Here is an 18,618-nt window from a genome sequence, read left to right as displayed (position 1 = left end):
CACATGAAATTGTATTAATCAAGTGTCCGATGCTCCAAATAGTCTTTCTTTTTAGACAATCTCTTTGCTTTCTTTTTCAAAATCCACAACTATTTCTTCTCCCCCACTAGTCTTCATAAAAACAAACAATTTGTTAATTTTTCTACGCTCTATATCGTTTATTTCTGTTGTTCTGGTCAAAATATAAGCGGGCTTAATGCACAACACTTAAATGCAGATAGCATGCTAGATTCTGGGTGCCATGGGAATATAATCTTTAGCCAATTATCGCTTTATTGAATACAATCAGTTGCCTTTCAGCTGGCAGTGGATTTTTTTTTAATAAAATGTTACACACGGTAATGGTCCAAAGCATGGCGCAATCAAATAGAAATGTAATTTCCAATAACATGGATACTAAGTCAATAATCGAGGATCTGGCACCCTTTTTTTTTTTAAATATATATAATTAATTAATGGTTACCACATGCAGCACATGCCGTTGTCCGCTGTATAAATTCCGATCTCTACTGATGTCCACCGGCCTGTGTGGTGGATACATGAATGTTCTGGACCAGACGCTGACCCCAGTACTCCTCCAGGTTGAACGGCTTGAAGTTTTTCAATTGGTTGTCAGATTCATTGCAGTAGATCACAGGCGTTCCCTGTTCATAGACCTGCAGAGAAAATGATCGGCAAAGCATGAAGAGCGACTGATATTTTTAAACAGGGACCGTAATCTTTAATTAAATACAATGAATATCTATCGGAATTGCGGTCCCTGATGTCTGCGGCGGGCAGAAGCAAAATAGGATGAACAAGTGTGTGGACTGGTTCCTGGATTCCCAATTTCTGCATCAACTTACTTTGTTCCATGCCTCCCGGATATACCGGATGAGCTCGTCGTGCTGTGAGAGGGGTACATTCTGTGGTGGGGATGCTGCGTAGAGAGTATTTGCGTTGCTGTTGTTGCCGGCACTGTGATTGTTATAGCTACCGGGTGCATTTGACGCCCCCGTTCCGGATGATGAGGAGCCGCTCGCATTATTGTTGTGATGGTGGTGGTAGTTGTGCATCGCATTGTGGCCACCGCTGCTGCCCTGGCGGCGAATGTAGGGGTAGCGTCTGCAGGGAAAATAAAAGAAAACAGACAAACATATGTACATACGTGCATGTGCATATATATGTGCGTATGTATGTAAACACAGGCTATTGTTCCAAATGGCCCCGTTGTCGAAAAACGGCCAGGTAGGTGCCCGTGCCACAAACTCCGTTAATTTACCCGTTATTGCGTTCCATGGTCTAGTGAGTGTCTGTAATATATTGCTCTAAAATCGTCTTGTTTATCGCTGAAAAGTTATTTATTTCGTCAAAATCTTTTCTCCGCAATGTGGCCAGGTGTTGTGATAACAGTAACACCAAGCTTTCGGTATAACGGCAAATTATCGACACCCCCGCAGGCCATTTTGAGTCTAATTTTTAGATCTTTGGCGGGAATGCAACAAGATTTTAAAATTATATATATAATTATTTCATATTCCATCTAATATCTGAAAGAGTCCAGCCTGCATGATTTTGTATTTAAAACTTCAAAATCTCCCATATCAGTACATTTATTCTTTTAAAATGCATAACATATTTCGTCTATTTCTAAAATAAGGTAAATTTACGTACATACATACATATATTACAATACAAGAAATAATAAAAAAGATAAAAGATGTCATCAAATTTCCATTTACAGAGCATGTACAATAATTCAACACGTAGACATAAATAATGCTGGTTTAGGGAGCTTATCCAGTTGAGCATTCATAACGTTACGGCTCTCACCTGTACTTTCATTGAGTGATAGATGAATTTATCATCTAGATTTCGTATGCAAGTAGCAGCGAGAATAGTCTTTTTTTTTTACACACATATAAAATCTATAACCATAGTCGAGTTAAATGAATTAATATGGTTTTCTGCACCCACACCTTGCGCTTAAAATTACTCTAGTTTGGCGACTTTTTGTTCGCGGAAAAAAGCGTTTCCATATATTGGCAACTTGTTTAGCACGTTCACAGATCATCATCTCCGATGCCCTCGAACGCTTCGTTGGGTACTTGGGCTCCATCGTTTGCGCCATCATTGCGGAAGAACACGGCCCCAAAGGTGCGGGATGTGGTCATCTTGGGTTGCTGCCTTGACCTAGGAGCAGCATCTTCGGGCAGAAATTTAACCGGCGGTGTAGTGGGCTCCGAACACGGTGTGGTAACCCACGTTGACATCGAGCAGGTTGAGCTGGGTGTGGTTGAACATGAGGGGCCCGCTACAGGCTCCTGCTCATCATCACTATCGGGATCCCGTTGGAGCAGCTCGTCGACCATAGCCTGCAGGCACACCGACATCAACATAGCTTGATCGCTGGTGATGGTGATCCAGCGCAGAGTCTGCTTGGCAATAAGATACTCAAAGGCGAGCTGAAGATTAGATGGTTCAAGGCGTGACTCTAGCGCATTATGAGTGACACTGACGCGCCAAGATCGCATTCGGGTAACCCGGAACTTAGTCTCGTATATCTTGGATCCGCGAGCAGTGCGGAGAGCGAGTTCCTTATTTCCGATGCTGATGAATGCCATTGTCTGAGAGTCCGGATAGTCGACCTCTGAGGCGTTGAATTGCAGACATCCATATGAGGGCAGCGTTCGCACCAGATCCATATATTCCCGCTGCCTTCCATTTCCTTGCAGGCTGCTCAGCTTATGTCCCACGCTCGAGGAGCAGATTACTACCCACTCACGGGTCACATCGCCCACGGCTTGGTTGTAGATGAGGTTGAGGGCCACCTGATTTCCATACAGCTTGGTGTCACACTTGGGGTTCCAGTAGCTTGTGCGCAGTAGCAGATCACACGGCTGTGGCACGTGTAGCCGCGTTATAAAGGGCGCCTCAAAGTCCATGAGGCGTCGCTCCAGGTAGACCTCATCCCCCGTACGCTGGCGACGGACGAGAAACAGGCAAAAGTAGCGCGTCAAATCCTCGGGCAGTTGCAGTTCCCGGCAAACTAGCTTAAGCAGGGCGTTGGAATTCTGTTGTACGTTGCAGCTAACAGGCACCCTATGCCCCGACGGCCTTGTCAGGACTTGCACCTCCAGCTGCTTCTCCTCACAATCGCTGGTAACCATTTTCTCGGCCAGGGCTGTGTCCAGCTGGGCGCGCTGCAGGAACTGGTGCAAGTGGGCGGATCGGGTGAGGCGTCCATCCTGCCCCACCGCCTGTAAGTAGTGCTCCAAAGAGCAGCGTCGCGTCTCCAGCTGGTTGCTGGTCAATGGAAGAAGACGTTTCGGCGGAAAGGGGGGAAGGCTCACGCCCACGCAGTGCCTGCGCAACTGCTCGTTCAGGGAGTGTAACTGTTTGTAGCGCAGGCAGCAGTGGTAGGCGCCGTTGATGTGTATGTTGTAACCTGTGTAGGAGGGTGCTGAGCCCAGCTCCTGGGTGTCGGGGATCGAGAAGTGCATCCTGCTGCTGTGCTTTGGCGCCGGGCCAGCGGCTCACACCTGCATTTTTTCCGACTCTCCTGCGGCACTTCTTTCTGCGAAAATTGGTGTCAATTCAATTAAAAGTGGCCAGATTTTTGCCAATAGCCGCCAGGGTTGTAGCCACAATTCCAGTCGATTACAGTTCGTCTATCGTGTGTTTTCCAACCCTGTTAATAGATTTTTACGTTTTACATTACTAACCGTTACTAAACTGCAATTTCAAAACGTAATTGAACATTTTATAAAGTATTTTAATGATTATCCCCAATGGGCTTAGTTAAAAATTTATTATTAAAATAAGTCCAAGTACTGTTAATAATAAAGTTTGGGCAAGTTCATTTAACCAAGTAAATTACAAGTCGGCGGGGAATTGGACTTCCCCCTTCAGCATAACTACTCCGGAGGGATTAACTTTAACTTTAATTTTAGTGTTGGGATATAAAACGCCATAATCAACATTCTCGTAAAGGTCCTGAAAAATCAAGATATCAAGAGAAAGTCACATTACAGAATAACACTCAAAACTTACCTCTACTCTATATCCAGTGAAGTTTATTAGGCCTAGTTCCTTTAAAGTAACTGAAATATCAGACGGAGTGCCGTCAGTTCTTCTGTTTACAAAAGCTATAGCATAGGAATAAAAGTTTTGATAGAGGGGACTAATAGGCCTGGACCAGATCTCAATCCCCTTGTGCTTGTAAATTCGCCTTCCCTGTATTCCAAGTGGATCCTGGTCCACCGCAATTATTTTACGATTTTGCAAAATATGCTTAAATTGTGGCCTTATCGTTCTCAGGTCCACAGACATTAGGAGTGGAGCCGCCAGTATTGACCAAATTGCGAATTGAGTCTTTGCTTGCTCGTAACTTAAACCAAAGTTACCAATAATCAACTGAAATTGAAGTAAATAGAAAACTAACACATGTATGAATATAAAACTTCTTATATTACCATGTCGGGATCATTCCAATGTCCAGGTCCCGCATTGGGCGCTATCAGATCTTGATTGTTTCCATAATAATCGATTATATTTTCTACAGATGCCCAAGAGTCCTGAATATCATCGTAATTTCTCCACAAGTTGCAATGAGATTGGATGGCGGAATAGTTTGGCTGAATTCCGGCGTATATTTGATAAACTGGCCAGCTGCATGAGTACACCATTGACTTTCCAGTACTATTCAAAAGCCTTCCGAAATTCGAATAGCCCTGATCCATGTCATAGGGCAGAGCATAGCATCCATCTAGTTTGACGTAGTCCACGTTCCATTCGGCAAATAGAAGGGCATCCTTCTCTTCATAACCAATAATACCAGGATAGCCCGCACATGTATAGTTTCCATAGTCTTCATAAATTCCAAATTTCAAGCCTCTCGAATGGACCTTTTAGGAAAAATTTAAAGTTTTAACAATTTAAGAAGTATTATGATTTATACTCACATAATCTGATAGGGCTTTCATTCCACTAGGAAACCTTTTCCGATCAGCCACTAATTTGCCATCATGGCTTCGATGTTTTTCTAGCCAACAGTCGTCAATATTAATGTATTCGTATCCAACAGATGCATAGCCATCAGCCACGACTATATCAGTCATAGTTTGAAAAAGCTGTTCGCTAAAGTATTTTGTTGGGAAAAGGTATTAAGTATATTTTTAAAGTTTTTAATATTTATACCTTATACAATTATCGGGATCGTTTACACAATCAGTATTGCAGCGAAATCTCTCCCATGAGAGCCATCCCATCGGTGGAGTCTTGGCCAGACCATTGTCTAGGGCGTTACTCAATTTAAAACTTAGTAAAATAATCCAGATAACTGAAAACATAGCTATCTAAAAATATTCAAGCAAGGTAAAAGTGTGCAAAATACATAAGGAAAATCTTTCTTTATGGTAATTTAACATTTAACTTATACTGCCATAACTAATAGTATTATTTTAATCTGCAGAGTGCAATACAAACCGGAAAGTTTAATTTTATAATTTCTATAAATTAAATAATGAAAAATAAGGAAAAAGAAAGAAAGAACTTAAAAAAAAACCTTACAGTGAATATTCAGAAAGATCTTAAATTTGTGACTTAATATCATTATTAATTATTAATATTATTTATAAAAATCTATTAAAATCTATTATTTTTTATTTAAAAATTAAAGAATTGTTATTCTGGAACGATGGAATTCCATAAGGCTCAGCATAAAAAGAGAAAAATATCTGGCAACGCCGTTTAAGCCAGGCTTAAATACAACTGGCTTGAAACAATGGCCAAAAGGGAAGAGAGATAAAAGAGAAAAAAAGGTCTAGGTCAGTAGAAGAGTTGAGCTGAAACTCTAAGTAACTGCCAAAATGGTTCTATCACTTTTTTACTTGAAATAAAAACAACAAAATGCTAAACAATTACAATAAACTCGATGTCACAATAATCACATGTATATGGATATAACCAATTATGCTCTTTAAAATCCAATACAACTAACTTTATTTGCTGAACAAATAAAAGCCAAGTTTAATAATATAATTGATGTACAATTAAATAATATTATTTACGCACTTTTCGCAATTTAAAAGGTTTTGTCAATTTAAGCCGTTCATACACTTAAAAGAAAAAAATAAACTAGTTTGTGAACAGAAATGTATAGTACATACCAATGATTTCTATTTGTATATTTGCAGCGCAATTAAGTAATTGAGTTTTCCGCATTTGAGCCGGTTTATCCAGGCCCAAATATGTTGAGCAGCATTAGTTTTATATTAGATTTGATAAAACTTTATGGTTTTATGTTTTTTAATAAGCATAAAATATTTTATGACACACTAAAATGACCCTCAAGTGATTTCGTTGCAATAGTTTGCTTAGAAAAGTATCAACTACTATGTGCAACATTAAGAACTAACTCGTCAGTACATACATACATAAATACATAATGGAAATTAATAAATAAAAAAAACAGGTTTCTTAACATTATAAGACAAGATTAATAGTCGCTCCGATGTACATACATAATATGAATGTTGCTAAGTTTTCATTGGCCCCTATCGCAACATTTGATTTTCCAAACAAATTCCAAAATTTCTTTATTTTTTTTTATTTTTATAATTATAGTTTTTTTCATATTTCAAATTTTAAAATACTTTTCTCCAGGAAGAGTTTGTAACGTATTTTTTGAAGTTTAAAAAAGTATTAAAGTACTCATGTATATTACTAATTTATTTATTTTTCTTTTAATCATTAATAAACTTTATAATATTTTGATCTCTAATAAATTGACATTTTTGTTCATATATAATCAGAGATTCCTCCAATTTGGTAAACTCCGCATTGACCAATTTATTATTTTTCCTGATTTGGTTGAGAAACTTTTCCATGGGGGAGGCCTCTTCTTTAGGAACATCTGGAAAAGCTTTAACTATAAAAAATATATTAAAAAATCATAGAATAACATTATTATTTGACTACCTTCTTGCTTGGAATGGTTTTGATGTTGTTTTTGTTGCTGTTGTTGTTGGGCTGGGGGAAGTGTTCCCGTGGAAATCGTCGACAAATTGGACCGTCCGATTTTTTCCCCACTCTCCACAAATTGTGCTATAACGTTTCGGAATTTCTCGGGTATTAGAAACAATCGGTCAAGGTTTCCTTTCTTATAGCAGAGATAAGCAGATTTCATTTGAAACCACTTTCTTCGGATTTGAGTGGGAGATTTATTTGGGAATCCACGCTTTTTCATTTGGCTTGCTATTTGAATAAATGTATATTGGGTGGTGCTTGTGGACAGAGCGCCTTGTGAGTTGTTCACTTCCTTTATCAAATTCAGCATACATTCTATTTCCGCCGATATCCAAAAGTTTCTTTTCAGCTTTTCCGACTTCATTTTGACATTGAAAATTATGAAAATTAATTAGAACTTTGTTTATATTTTGGACTCCAGGAATAGTGTGACCGAACAAAGAGAATTAGAAAATGATTTTCGTTCAAAAGAGGGTGTTCTAAAATGTTTTTTGAGATTTGTCTTAATATTTTTTAGTACTTAAGAAGCATAAGAAATAAAAACAATAACACTTTTTAAGTACTACTTAAAAAATTTTAAAAATATTAGAAGAGCTATTTTTCAATATCTTCTCAGAGGTAACAGAAAACCATTTGATTATATATTTAGCTTTAAATATTTAGTTTTATAACTTACGTATGTATTTCAGAAATATTTCATGAATATATTTTAAATTAAATTGTATTTATATTATAAAAGTTTTTAAATATATCGTTTATTTTGCGGTCACTCTGATATCGATAGTTCCCATTGACTCGCCTGTTGCTCAGATTGCTTATTTTTGTAAATAATTTTCAGAAATTAATAATAAACCGTTAGCATAAGGTAAATAAAAGCAATCAATGAAGTAGGGCCTTTTAATTCTATCTGATTAATAAGAGTAATAATAAGAGTTTATTTATGTACAAGATTTAATTTATTTCACGTTTCTCCAATTGCAGAAACGTGCCCACGTTTTTATGATGGACTCGAAATACCTGGCCACCAGTAAGAATGATTCCGGAGGGCCTGGATCCGTTAATTTCTCGATTAAGAGGAAACACGATATGCTTGGAATTAGTCCTGTCTCCGAGAAGAAACTCCACATGACGCAGATAAAGCAACCAGTGCCATTGCCAGTTCTGCTGACAAGCAAACGAACCACCATCGAGCAGCACCAAAAATCCCTGCCAGTCTATAATTGTCGACAGCGCATTCTCAGGGAGCTGGAACTGAACGACACAGTGCTTATAATGAGTGAAACTGGATCTGGAAAGACGACACAGATACCCCAGTTTCTGTTGCATGCGGGCTATGCAAAGAACGGCATGATTGGAATCACCCAGCCACGGAGGGTTGCTGCCATCACAGTCGCAAAGCGAGTAGCGCAGGAGATGTCCGGAGGCTTGGGAGATACAGTGGGATACACAGTTCGTTTCGAAGACGTTACCTCGAAACGAACGAAGATACGATTCCTCACCGACGGCGTGCTCCTGCGGGAGTCCATTAAGGATCGCCTTTTACTTAAATATTCTGCAATAATCCTGGACGAAGCCCACGAGCGCACTGTTAACGCTGATTTATTATTCGGAATCGTGAAAGAAGCCCAAAAAGAGCGAAGAAAACAGAAACTGGGAAGCCTGAAGGTTGTGGTCACCTCGGCCACTATGGATATTGATCATTTTGGCAAATATTTCAATTGCAAAGGAATGTATCTGGAGGGAAGAACGTATCCCGTACGGGTGATGCATGCCAAGGAGGAGCAAGATGACTATGTTCACGCAGTACTGGTTACCCTCTTCCACATTCACCGCACCACTCCACCCAAGTACGTTCGAAGCTGCTATTATGGGGATAAGGGGAAAGAATTAACTTTTATTTGTTCCCTTGATTATTTTATATTTGTTCACCTCATGAAGGGACCGCATTAACTGATAGCCTTTCAACTTGCAGCCATGACGTTTTAATATTCCTGACAGGGCAAGAGGAAATCGAATCACTGGCCCATCAAATCCGTCAACTAGCTAAGGTAAAAGTCTACCCATTTTATAAAGAAACGTACGCTTAAATCCCACTTTTTTAATAGGTTGACGTCAGTGGCACATCAGATCTCCGAGTATATTCGTTGTATGCGCAGTTATCGCAAAATAAGCAGCTGGAATGCTTTTTGCCGACTCCCGCCAATATCCGGAAAGTCATCTTGGCCACAAACATAGCAGAAACCTCAATTACAATTCCTGGCATTAGGTGCGTTATTGATTGTGGATTTGTCAAAGAGAAGTCCTTCAATTCCGCAGACGGCTTAGATGTCCTAAAGTCAGTCAGGATATCGAAAGCACAAGCCTGGCAGAGAACAGGCCGAGCTGGTCGCGATGCAGCTGGCACATGCTATCGCGCCTATACGAAAAAGCAAATGGACTCATTCGCGGATGCCACTCAACCGGAGGTCCTCAGAACGAACCCAACGGCCATGGTCCTGCAACTCCTTGCTCTCGACATCGATTGCAACAACTTTGACTTCCTGGATGCTCCACCGGAAGAGGGATTGCGAAGTGCTTACAAAAGCTTGGATGCCCTTGGAGCTATCAAAAGCGGATCAGTGTCTCATATTACTCCTTTGGGCAGACAAATGGTCATGTTTCCCTTGGATCCAAAGTATGCCAAACTTTTATTAACAGCATCCTCGTTTGGATGCATGGAGGAGATCTTGAGCCTGGTGTCTGTCCTTACGAGTGATCATGTTTTTGTTTCGAATACCGACAAAAACGAAATGGCATCCTTGGCCCACGCAAAGTTTCAGTCAAAGCACGGTGATCACTTAACGCTCCTCAATGTATTTAATGCATTTGTAAAAACAGAAAAACCAAAGGTTCGCTAATGGCTTATACGCTTATATGTTAAGAAAATAATAATGAGTTTCCTTATTTATTTTTAGGTTTGGTGCCATGATAATTATTTAAATCTACGTAGTCTTACTTATGCTCGGAACGTTCGACGTCAGTTGACAGAAATAAGCGAGCGCTTAGATTTGGTCCTGAACAGTACCGACGACATTGAAATGTTGAAAAAATGTCTCTTGAACGGATTTTTCGAAAATATTGCCGTTTTGCAAAGAGATGGCTTCTATGTGACAGTTTCGGGCAACATAAGAGCCAAGATTCATCCGTCGAGTGTTCTGCATGGAAAATACAAGCCTAGTTACATTCTTTTCACTGAAATTGTTCAAACCGAACAAACATTTCTACGCCAAGTCTCAGAAATATCCATCGAATGGATTAAGGAAGTTGTGCCGTTTGTTAAAAATATACCTACCAGATAAAATAAAATGCAAATGTTTTAAATAAAAAAATAAGAGAATAAGTTCTATTTTTTAAATGTTATTAAAAGAAATGTTAATTTTTATACACATTTTAGAATCTTTTATTTCTTGTTTTGGTATTATAATTTAAATGCGAAAAATAACAATACATTTAACAGAAAAATTTACAAAATCCACAGTTATTTCGATAATATTTATTATAGGTACCTTAACCAGTTAACATTTAAAATATTTTTGAGATTATTTTAATACAACTAGAGTAGTTTATAGTATTCCCGCAAGTGCCGTTTCGTGGTCGGCAGCTGCAGCCTGACTATGGTATCTAAGCCTAGCATTACTTACAGGAGCCCCTAAAAAGATAAAGAAAAATATGAATTATAATTATTGATAAAGTAGATAGTTACTTACCTATATAACTTAACAAAACCGGCAGAAAGATTAGGCCATGCGCTGCCCCAATAACTACAATTCCCAAATACATGCGGAAATAAAAAACTTGAAAAATTTGACTCTTAGCAAAAGCTAAAACTAAAATGCCTGCAAATTTTGTCAACGTAATACCGGAAAATATAGAACTACCCATTTTAGATAAACTATCTGCAGCTCTATCGATTTGACTAACTGATTTTGATGTCGAGAAACTGTGCACTAGATGAGAACAGAATTCTACAGATATTCCGACAGCCATAACAAGATTAACTAACGAAACGGCATTTAAGGAAATATTCCAGTAATACATAAGGCCTCCTAAATTAACAACAATCATGGTTATAGTAATTACAACAACTAAAGCGGAATGTACATCGAAACCCATCAAAACAAAGGTGACTACAAATATGGAAAGCACAGAAATGCCCATGCTTTGTAACGTATCTGACCACATGGTTAAATATTGTTCATAAAATACGTAAAATACTGAATAGGGGAAAACCTCGACTGTTAATGCCGATTCTATAGGAACTCCGTTGGACATTAATCTGCCCTGCAACATTTGTGTAATATTTGCGGATATCTTTCTAGCCGATTCTAGAGCCAAAAAATAGTCCGCTGATGTTTTCAATATGGTGTGATATCCCATAAAATAAGAGGCTTCAACGTTCAGTCCTTTTTTGCCATTGGCGTATCGAACAGCCGAACCATAAGCGGCATGACCCGCCTTGGCGCATGAGTCGTCCGGATTGTCTTTCAGGAAAAAGGGCAGATACTTGTCAAAGCTTTTTTCGTCTGGCCGTTGAATGGAATTTTTCGAGATATTACAATTCGTGCAGGAAGTATCTGAAATATAACAAAAGTTAAAACAAGAGTGTTTCAAATGACTTTTTATAGACTTACCTTGGTGGGGACAAAAACTACCATTGGAAGGATTAAATTTGCAGCAGGATTGGGTCGATGACCAGTCGAAATAGTCGTCCAACCAACTGGATGCTGGCCTGGCGATATAGGTTTGATTTGAATGCCTACTAGCCAAGTAGATTTGCGTCAGAACACTGTCATCGTTGCAATATCGACCTGCACATACTAAATTCTGCACTGAACTGTTCGTGTAGCTTAGATCACCCTTGAGAACAAAGTAGACCGGCGGACCAATATTCAGATTTTCGTTCAGAGATTGGAAGTAATGCAAAACGAAACTATCTTCTGGCATAGCTAGTTCCTGGTCAAGACCAATGTCGATTTTCGGTGCGATGGCGATACTGAAACACAGCCAGGCGAAAAAGATAACCATGACACCGACCCTCACTATTTTCTTCATCAAAAATGGAACGTAAACACTCTTAAAGAACTTGTACAAAAGGCCCTCACTATTAGCTATACTATCAGACTTCTTTCCCTTGACAAAACAACAAATGTCCATTCGATTCTCCTCCTTCCGCTTCGTATCTAATGTGAACAAGCTAACGAAACAGGTTATTTGCAACAAAAAGTCAATTATGAGTGCGACTCCCGCATATAAGGCAAAGGCCCTCACAGCCGGCATGTCCGAAAGGCCACCAAGGAAAAAGCAGAAGCTCTCACTAAGGGAAGTGAGCAGCATACTGGGCCCCACACGTCCCAGTATTCGACCAATCTGCTGCTCAAGGGTTTCGTTGGGCTTGCGCTGGTCGCGCTGGTGAGTTTGAACCAAAATAAAAATGTTGTCCACGCCGACAGCTAATACTAGGAACGGAATCACCTCTACGATAATCAAGGTGGCCGGAACGCCAATGTATCCAAACAGACCAACTGAAGAAACTACCGAAGCTAACACAATAATGACGCCACCGATTCCAAGGGTAATCTTACTATCAATGAATACTCTCTTGAATTCCTTAACATGCCCCAGTGATATCGCAATGTACATAAACATTATCAAGTACGAGACCAAAATCGTTAGGACATCTGATTGGGATTCCCTATTGAGCTCGTCTTCTATCGACCTCTCCGATGTGAATGCTATGTCCATGTGTTTCGATTTGTTGTGACTAGTATAGTTGGTCATAAATTCCACAAACATCTTCTCCCATTCTAGGGCTCTGTGCAGATCTGTTCTATTATGATGATTTTTCACCAAAAACGTTAGGATTAGAGCGTTGGCTAATTCGTATTTTGTGTTTCCGGTTAGCTGATCACCAGCCCTCAAAAATCCCCCCAACGCTATAGCAGGATCTACGGGACCACCATAGGGAGCCAAGCATAGATATGGATTGCTTGTACACTGGAACAATGCATCCAAATAAGTTACCTGCAAATTTCACAACATTAGTTATCGTTTAAAGCCACAATTTTGATAAAACTACTCACATTGAATCCGCCATCTTCTTCCTCATCGTCCAAGCGCTCAATATCGTCTTGGAAGTAGCCCCAAATAGATTGAACTACACAGTTGGAGTCCTCTAAGGCGTTTCCATCCTCTGATAGTGGAGCAAAGCAGATATCCTTCAGCGTAGTGCCATTGGCGTTGAGTTTTTTGATTCCCTCTTGGAGATACAGCACATTCGTCAGGAATTCTCTATCGAAAACGGGTCCAAACGTAATCGGTCCGTTCGAAGTGTTGTGTACAATTTGAGGTAAGTCCACGGCTTTGATAATTATCTATAATAAAAATTATATATTTTATAAAATACTTATTTTTTAAAACTCCAAGTACGATGTAAATACTAACCTGCTCGAGTCTGTAAAATGGTTCAAACTTGGTATCGAAGAACTCCCTTTCAAGTCGTGATTTCGAGTTTGGCGATGCCCACAATTTGACCGGATCAGTGGTTATGTTTATATGAGAGACTCCATAGCCCAGCACTACTACCAAGCAAGCTCCGGCCACTAGGGTCATCCATGGATTGCTGGCAAAAAAGGTTCCCCATTTCGTGAAAAATTGTTCCAAAAATGTTTCAGTTCGAGCACCCAGTTTTTCAAAGTAGGAATCGTCTCTGTAGGCCATATCATCTGTGACATCATTACCGTCAATTTGGAAGTTTTCGTCTAAAAATTATAATTTTATTAAGTATGTTTTATACAGAATATTTATAATCTTCATATCTTTTTAATTTAGCATATAATAAAAGAATCTTCAAGGGTATACACGTTTCGTCCCACTTTTTATATATATAAATATATGAAGAAAATGTTAATTTGGGTATCAAGAATGTTTCCGAAAATTGATTAAAAAATGCAAAGTTCTGATAAAAAAATATAAAAAATCGGACTCACGCAGGAAAAAATAACTAGAATTTAATAAAACACACAAGAATTAAATACCGATTTAAGATAAAACATTGCTTAAAGCTTAAACTCACCCAGTGACGAACCTTGGGTGAATAGAAAAGATCCCATCAGGAACACCAACACCCCAACGAAGAATACAGCTGCCATAATAACCAGATAGGCATCGAGTCCGAATATTTTGAATGGCTCAGGAGGTGGAGGTTCTGGGGGTCCCTGAGGACAGGACTTCTCACAATCCGAGCACGAGCAAGCGGGAAGTTCACTCTAGATTAAGGAAATATAAATGTTTCAGTTGTTAATCAATTGGCAAAAATAACTTAAGATTACTTACGCTGACGGCTTGGTTGCAGGGAATGGTTGGTGGGCCCAGGGGTTTAAATTCTTTGCTATTAGATTTTGGCTCATGCTGAATGTATGTTATTTGAAAGGGAACATAGGGGCTAGTAGCATCGCCCATAAAATTAAACCATTTTGTTGGATTGCAGCGCGATGCTGGATAAGATCCACACATTAAATCGAATGCTAATTGACCGGTTTGGGGTACAGAAACCTGAAAAGGTAAAAAATAGGTTAAATACCACAGAAATCTTCTTTTTAATGCGTTTGAACTTACCTGAGAGCATGATTTATAGGTTTTGTTAATGTAATCCGTCGATACATGAAGGTCTACGGCACTGATGTAAGAACCACCTGAAAGAAAAGACAAAAAGCACAATTAAGTAGACAAAATATTAAATACATAAACCTAATGTCTTAATGATCTCTCGACAAACAGTTTTGGTAAACAAAGAATAAATATTTATAATAATCACCTGTTTTATTTTTTTCTGTGGCCGCCACATGCATAAATTCCGATTGTTTCGGAGAACAAGTAAACTCGCAAATATGTCTAACTAAATTCTCCATGCACGACGGACATCGATCCAGGAAGTTGCCCGCCAGCTTCACATTTTTATTTAAAATTTTTACCTGAAAATACCAAATATTAAAGTTAAAAATAAGGTTTATAAAAGAGTAGATTTCATTACCTGTTCTGTGTCGCAGCAATATTTATTTTCATTATTCTGAAGTAGAAATCCACATCGCTCCTTTAGCAGATCCAATCCAGCCTGAGGCATTTCAATTGCCGTGCCATTGTAGGGACAGTTCTGGCTGTGTTGAAAGGCATTGGTGTTGCAAACTCCATACCACACACAATCCTTGAAAAATAATATACAGAATAATCAAAATTGTTTACTCTAATAGGAGTACTTTTATCTTTATGATTAAATGGAGATGAACGTGAACTCTCACCCCACAAAGTCATATTATTCAAATTACTTTTTAACCCAGTTTGACTTTGTGTTTCTTAGCCCGTTCAGTCTTGGCCTCTAATTTTAAGGTGTTTTGTGAAAAACCAAATTTAGATTGCATCTGTTTTAGCTCGTTCGATGTTTTCCACAAATTTTGAATGTTTTCGGATGACGTAAACGTGCAGCAGCCAAACAAATCCAATTTGGGAACTGATCTCAAATTGTTCGATTCGGTCGACAGTCAAACCCATTTACAAGTGCAATGCAATACTCTAATTATATTTTTCAGCTGTTTTCCACTTTATGGTTTAATTATTAAAAAATATATATTATAAATATTACTTACCTGCTTTGATAATTGAATTAATGTGAAGAGCACTGCGCTAAAGAGTAATTGTACTCTAAAACTAGTACTCCGGAGTGGGGCTGGTGAAATCATCCTATCACAATCGCATATCTGCAATGTAATGATGACAAAATAGGTTTATGATAAACGGGCAAAGTTCAAAGGTCTATCAAAACTACAAAATAATATATTATTTTATTATAGTGTGTAAAATTTCGATTCCTATATTATATCCTTACATCCGAAAGCCGTTATTTCAATACGATTGCACTCCTCTGGATGCTGAACAGAAATGTAATCGAATTCGCCAGTCTTTAAACTGAACAGATACGTCGGCTTCATGCAAATGTACCAACCTAACATTAAATAAACATTTATTCTAGTAATTGATATAACCCGTGTAGGTATCCATCGGATTGAACACTCTTGGGATCTTGAAACTCCAAACTGAAGTTATGTATCTTTTTTCGTGTGGACTTGCCGGATGCCCCGCAATGACTGAATTTAAAATTTTAACATAGCAGCCGATCGTTAAATTTCTTGACGCACCAAATGTTATATATATTTTATACGTATGGATGGTTATTTAATTACTTTTTAATTTTTTTAGTGATAACACCGGTCAGCAACAAACTCTACTTTAAACTCTAGTGTTCTAAAACCAAAAAAAAACACTCGAAAAATTCCAAAACATCGAATTTCTATATCTACTAAATGTTACTTCCATGAGTTCATATTTAAAACTGTTTTAACTCAGTAAGATTTATATATTTCAAACGAAAAACCCAGTTAACCAGTGCTGGCGATAAGAATTAATCTATTTTCATACCAGAAAAATTTGTTCTTATTAAAACAACCGCAGTTTATGGGAAAGATTTATGAGTCTAAGCGGACTCTTTTTCTGGCCAGAAATAAGTTCCTTCCCTCTCCGAATAAGTCATTAAAAATCTTAGAGAATCGCCTTTTAAGTGTATACTTTTGGCACTTTAATCTCCTCCTAATAGTTTATTTTCTATCAAAATAAAAATTATTCCTAACTTTCCATTCCATTCCTATCAAAGAAAAGCATTCCTAACTTTGCTTTCTGGGATACTTATTAGAAAGAGCTCTGGGATCCGATCAGCAAGACCCATGGGAAACTGAAAGTGTACGATAAGTGCTATTTCCGCCCGTACTTCTTTTATCTTCAAAGGATCGTTCATAACATACATTATTTATTTTTTCTTTTGTTAGATTTCTATAAATATAGTTTTCGACGCTTTAACAGTATCAAAATTAAGGCAATGCTATTTCCCAAAAATAAAATTTTGTTTATCTAGAGAACTTATAACTTAAAAAATAAAAGATTTTGTTTTGTGTAAAAGTGTATTTTTTTTTATTGCCAAACAAGGTTTTTTTTTATATACAGAGAATAATTTTAGTAAATTTTGTATTGAAAATCAACAAATTATGACTTGTGTTAGAAATAATGAAATTAAACTAAAATGTTGATGAAAACCCAAAAAAACCTTTTTAACATAAACATATAAAAAATGACAATTTTTTTTCATAAAATAAAATGAACCCAAGATGATGAGTCAAGACGATGAGTTATTAAAAAAACAATTGCTTTATGATAAAATCACTATCACTTGAGTTCTGGTTCTGGATAGTTTCAAAGTCCGTTCTAAATACTTTAGAATGAATCAAATAATTATGAAAATTTATAAATGATATTAAAATTATATAAAAATGATTTACTTTTAAAAGATTTACGAACTTGTTTACGAAAAACTACATTATATTCAACAACATAAACGAGCCGGACAAGGAAACTATTTGTATAGCAAATGTTTTGCCGATTCAATGTCTGTAATGCTTTTAAGTAAATGTTTAAATAATTATACGAAACTATAAAAAAGCGATGGCCTTTGACAAAGCTATGCTAACATTCGCACTACATTCAGTAACTTGGCAAGCAACTGTGAAAGTGATGATGCAACTAGTTGCCTGGTAAGGGATGGGGGTACTTCCTTTATGGTATCCACTGGGCATATGAATATTTTGATATGTGATATACAAGTATATATTTTAGAGAAACAGCTGACAATGCCAATTACCACCGCCCGTTTTAAACGAAAAATTGCCCACCTTGCTCTTTCTCTACCGACCGACCGACCGACCAGCCACAAGTATCAACGAATAAAGAATTAATAATCTGCCTTCCAAAAATTCGTCGGAAATTTGTTGTTTGTATTTACTACTACAGTACGACCGTTACGTTTCATTGAAAAAAAATAGTTTGATAAAAAGCTTGAATGTACAAAGGCACGCTATCACTTTCAGCTTCTGTATAAATCGTTAATTGTAAACATCAGTCATTTAGTAATCAGCCAAGAAATATGTTTTCTTTGTTCTCTTTGCAACTGTAGCCAGTGCCCTCTATCACAAGTCAAGGTGCATACAAATGAAGTCACCTATGGTCACGAAACAATTAATTTAATTACATCAAAGATTTTATGCAGCGAGCCGCAATCAAGTTTTCTCTTTTTTTTTTTTTTTTGCTTTCTTATGCTGGTGTTTACGCACAGGCACTATATTATATATTTGGAAATCAAACAAATGCGTTGTCTGAATCACGTTGATAATCTTGCCATTAGGCTAGACTGGAGCTGCACTAACCCTCGTTCCCAAAATATTATTGTTAAATGATTATTAACAGAAATATAACAATTAAAATGTAAACACTCCCAATACGATGAAAGAGTAACTGTTGTACAATCGAATATAATCGATATCGCGGACAGCGTTCGGAACATGAGAAGGAACATTGAAATTTATCGGTATCCTTTAAAGCTAACTATTAAAAGGATTTATCTTATTTAGTAAAAATTACGGAGATAACGATTATTATCTGTTGAGCTATATTATATACCCCTCACTTTTTGTTGTT

The 18,618-nt window shown here is 37.7% G+C and overlaps 6 protein-coding genes across 15 annotated transcripts; 1 reads left to right on the top strand and 5 right to left on the bottom strand.

Annotated features, from left to right (window-relative positions):
* Positions 1–133: 133 nt before the first annotated feature.
* LOC6496961 (MAPK regulated corepressor interacting protein 2) lies at positions 134–1,424 on the bottom strand. Its single transcript, XM_001963014.4, has 3 exons — positions 1,262–1,424; positions 846–1,104; positions 134–656 (listed from the first exon to the last, which is right to left on the bottom strand). The coding sequence occupies exons 1-3, from the start codon at positions 1,276–1,278 to the stop codon at positions 507–509; spliced, it is 426 nt and encodes a 141-aa protein (XP_001963050.1). The 5' UTR covers positions 1,279–1,424; the 3' UTR covers positions 134–506.
* Positions 1,425–1,576: 152 nt separating this feature from the next.
* Positions 1,577–3,652, bottom strand: LOC6496960 (sorting nexin-17). The gene has a single exon (XM_001963015.4). It carries the CDS (start codon positions 3,480–3,482, stop codon positions 2,043–2,045), a length of 1,440 nt encoding a protein of 479 aa, XP_001963051.1. The 5' UTR covers positions 3,483–3,652; the 3' UTR covers positions 1,577–2,042.
* A 93-nt stretch (positions 3,653–3,745) lies between these two features.
* On the bottom strand, positions 3,746–6,582 carry LOC6496959 (alpha-N-acetylgalactosaminidase). 2 transcript variants are annotated; one of them, XM_032455459.2, is made up of 6 exons: positions 6,055–6,582; positions 5,179–5,336; positions 4,944–5,118; positions 4,455–4,886; positions 4,033–4,395; positions 3,746–3,975 (listed from the first exon to the last, which is right to left on the bottom strand). In XM_032455459.2, exons 2-6 carry the CDS (start codon positions 5,328–5,330, stop codon positions 3,856–3,858), a joined length of 1,242 nt encoding a protein of 413 aa, XP_032311350.1. In that variant the 5' UTR covers positions 5,331–5,336; positions 6,055–6,582; the 3' UTR covers positions 3,746–3,855. The 2 variants fall into 2 exon arrangements, with proteins under 2 accessions (XP_032311350.1, XP_044571893.1); XM_044715958.1 differs by having other exon boundaries at positions 3,759–3,975; positions 6,150–6,582.
* Positions 6,583–6,690: 108 nt separating this feature from the next.
* LOC6502407 lies at positions 6,691–7,372 on the bottom strand. Of its 3 annotated transcripts, none has more exons than XM_001963017.4 (2): positions 6,961–7,372; positions 6,691–6,910 (listed from the first exon to the last, which is right to left on the bottom strand). In XM_001963017.4, exons 1-2 carry the CDS (start codon positions 7,370–7,372, stop codon positions 6,726–6,728), a joined length of 597 nt encoding a protein of 198 aa, XP_001963053.3. In that variant the 3' UTR covers positions 6,691–6,725. The 3 variants fall into 3 exon arrangements, with proteins under 3 accessions (XP_001963053.3, XP_032311308.1, XP_032311309.1); XM_032455417.2 differs by having other exon boundaries at positions 6,691–6,904; XM_032455418.2 differs by having other exon boundaries at positions 6,691–6,895.
* Positions 7,373–7,759: 387 nt separating this feature from the next.
* Positions 7,760–10,435, top strand: LOC6498555 (ATP-dependent RNA helicase DHX33). 2 transcript variants are annotated; one of them, XM_001963018.4, is made up of 5 exons: positions 7,761–7,873; positions 7,990–8,855; positions 8,981–9,056; positions 9,114–9,896; positions 9,963–10,435. In XM_001963018.4, the coding sequence occupies exons 2-5, from the start codon at positions 8,008–8,010 to the stop codon at positions 10,344–10,346; spliced, it is 2,091 nt and encodes a 696-aa protein (XP_001963054.2). In that variant the 5' UTR covers positions 7,761–7,873; positions 7,990–8,007; the 3' UTR covers positions 10,347–10,435. The 2 variants fall into 2 exon arrangements, with proteins under 2 accessions (XP_014762182.1, XP_001963054.2); XM_014906696.3 differs by lacking the exons at positions 9,114–9,896; positions 9,963–10,435 and having other exon boundaries at positions 7,760–7,873; positions 8,947–9,056.
* Positions 10,436–10,524: 89 nt separating this feature from the next.
* LOC6496958 (NPC intracellular cholesterol transporter 1) lies at positions 10,525–18,472 on the bottom strand. 6 transcript variants are annotated; one of them, XM_014905970.3, is made up of 12 exons: positions 18,348–18,472; positions 15,687–15,797; positions 15,077–15,247; positions 14,861–15,017; positions 14,662–14,738; positions 14,380–14,598; positions 14,120–14,312; positions 13,489–13,805; positions 13,128–13,418; positions 11,679–13,068; positions 10,755–11,621; positions 10,525–10,696 (listed from the first exon to the last, which is right to left on the bottom strand). In XM_014905970.3, the coding sequence occupies exons 2-12, from the start codon at positions 15,777–15,779 to the stop codon at positions 10,611–10,613; spliced, it is 3,861 nt and encodes a 1,286-aa protein (XP_014761456.1). In that variant the 5' UTR covers positions 15,780–15,797; positions 18,348–18,472; the 3' UTR covers positions 10,525–10,610. The 6 variants fall into 6 exon arrangements, with proteins under 6 accessions (XP_014761456.1, XP_014761455.1, XP_014761454.1 ...); XM_014905969.3 differs by having other exon boundaries at positions 17,817–18,467; XM_014905968.3 differs by having other exon boundaries at positions 18,173–18,467.
* Positions 18,473–18,618: the final 146 nt, after the last annotated feature.

The sequence above is a fragment of the Drosophila ananassae genome, chromosome 3R, assembly GCF_017639315.1.
Source record: "Drosophila ananassae strain 14024-0371.13 chromosome 3R, ASM1763931v2, whole genome shotgun sequence".
In the NCBI taxonomy this organism is placed as follows: Eukaryota; Metazoa; Arthropoda; class Insecta; order Diptera; family Drosophilidae; genus Drosophila; species Drosophila ananassae.
Note: the sequence above shows the minus strand (reverse complement) of the source record. Positions and strands in the feature narration are given on the sequence as shown.

Coding starts and splice junctions, on each gene's coding strand:
- LOC6496961 (XM_001963014.4), bottom strand. Junction 657..845: donor TCCGGGAGGCATGGAACAAA/GTAAGTTGATGC, acceptor TTTTCTCTGCAG/GTCTATGAACAGGGAACGCC.
- LOC6496960 (XM_001963015.4), bottom strand. CDS start 3,482: ATGCACTTCTCGATCCCCGACACCCAGGAGCTGGGCTCAGCACCCTCC.
- LOC6496959 (XM_032455459.2), bottom strand. CDS start 5,330: ATGTTTTCAGTTATCTGGATTATTTTACTAAGTTTTAAATTGAGTAAC. Junction 5,119..5,178: donor GATCCCGATAATTGTATAAG/GTATAAATATTA, acceptor AAAATACTTTAG/CGAACAGCTTTTTCAAACTA. Junction 3,976..4,032: donor TCACTGGATATAGAGTAGAG/GTAAGTTTTGAG, acceptor TTGATTTTTCAG/GACCTTTACGAGAATGTTGA.
- LOC6502407 (XM_001963017.4), bottom strand. CDS start 7,372: ATGAAGTCGGAAAAGCTGAAAAGAAACTTTTGGATATCGGCGGAAATA. Junction 6,911..6,960: donor AAACCATTCCAAGCAAGAAG/GTAGTCAAATAA, acceptor TATTTTTTATAG/TTAAAGCTTTTCCAGATGTT.
- LOC6498555 (XM_001963018.4), top strand. CDS start 8,008: ATGATGGACTCGAAATACCTGGCCACCAGTAAGAATGATTCCGGAGGG. Junction 8,856..8,980: donor CACCGCACCACTCCACCCAA/GTACGTTCGAAG, acceptor TTCAACTTGCAG/CCATGACGTTTTAATATTCC. Junction 9,057..9,113: donor AAATCCGTCAACTAGCTAAG/GTAAAAGTCTAC, acceptor CTTTTTTAATAG/GTTGACGTCAGTGGCACATC.
- LOC6496958 (XM_014905970.3), bottom strand. CDS start 15,779: ATGATTTCACCAGCCCCACTCCGGAGTACTAGTTTTAGAGTACAATTA. Junction 13,806..14,119: donor CACCCAAGGTTCGTCACTGG/GTGAGTTTAAGC, acceptor TATAATTTTTAG/ACGAAAACTTCCAAATTGAC. Junction 13,069..13,127: donor AAGAAGATGGCGGATTCAAT/GTGAGTAGTTTT, acceptor TGAAATTTGCAG/GTAACTTATTTGGATGCATT.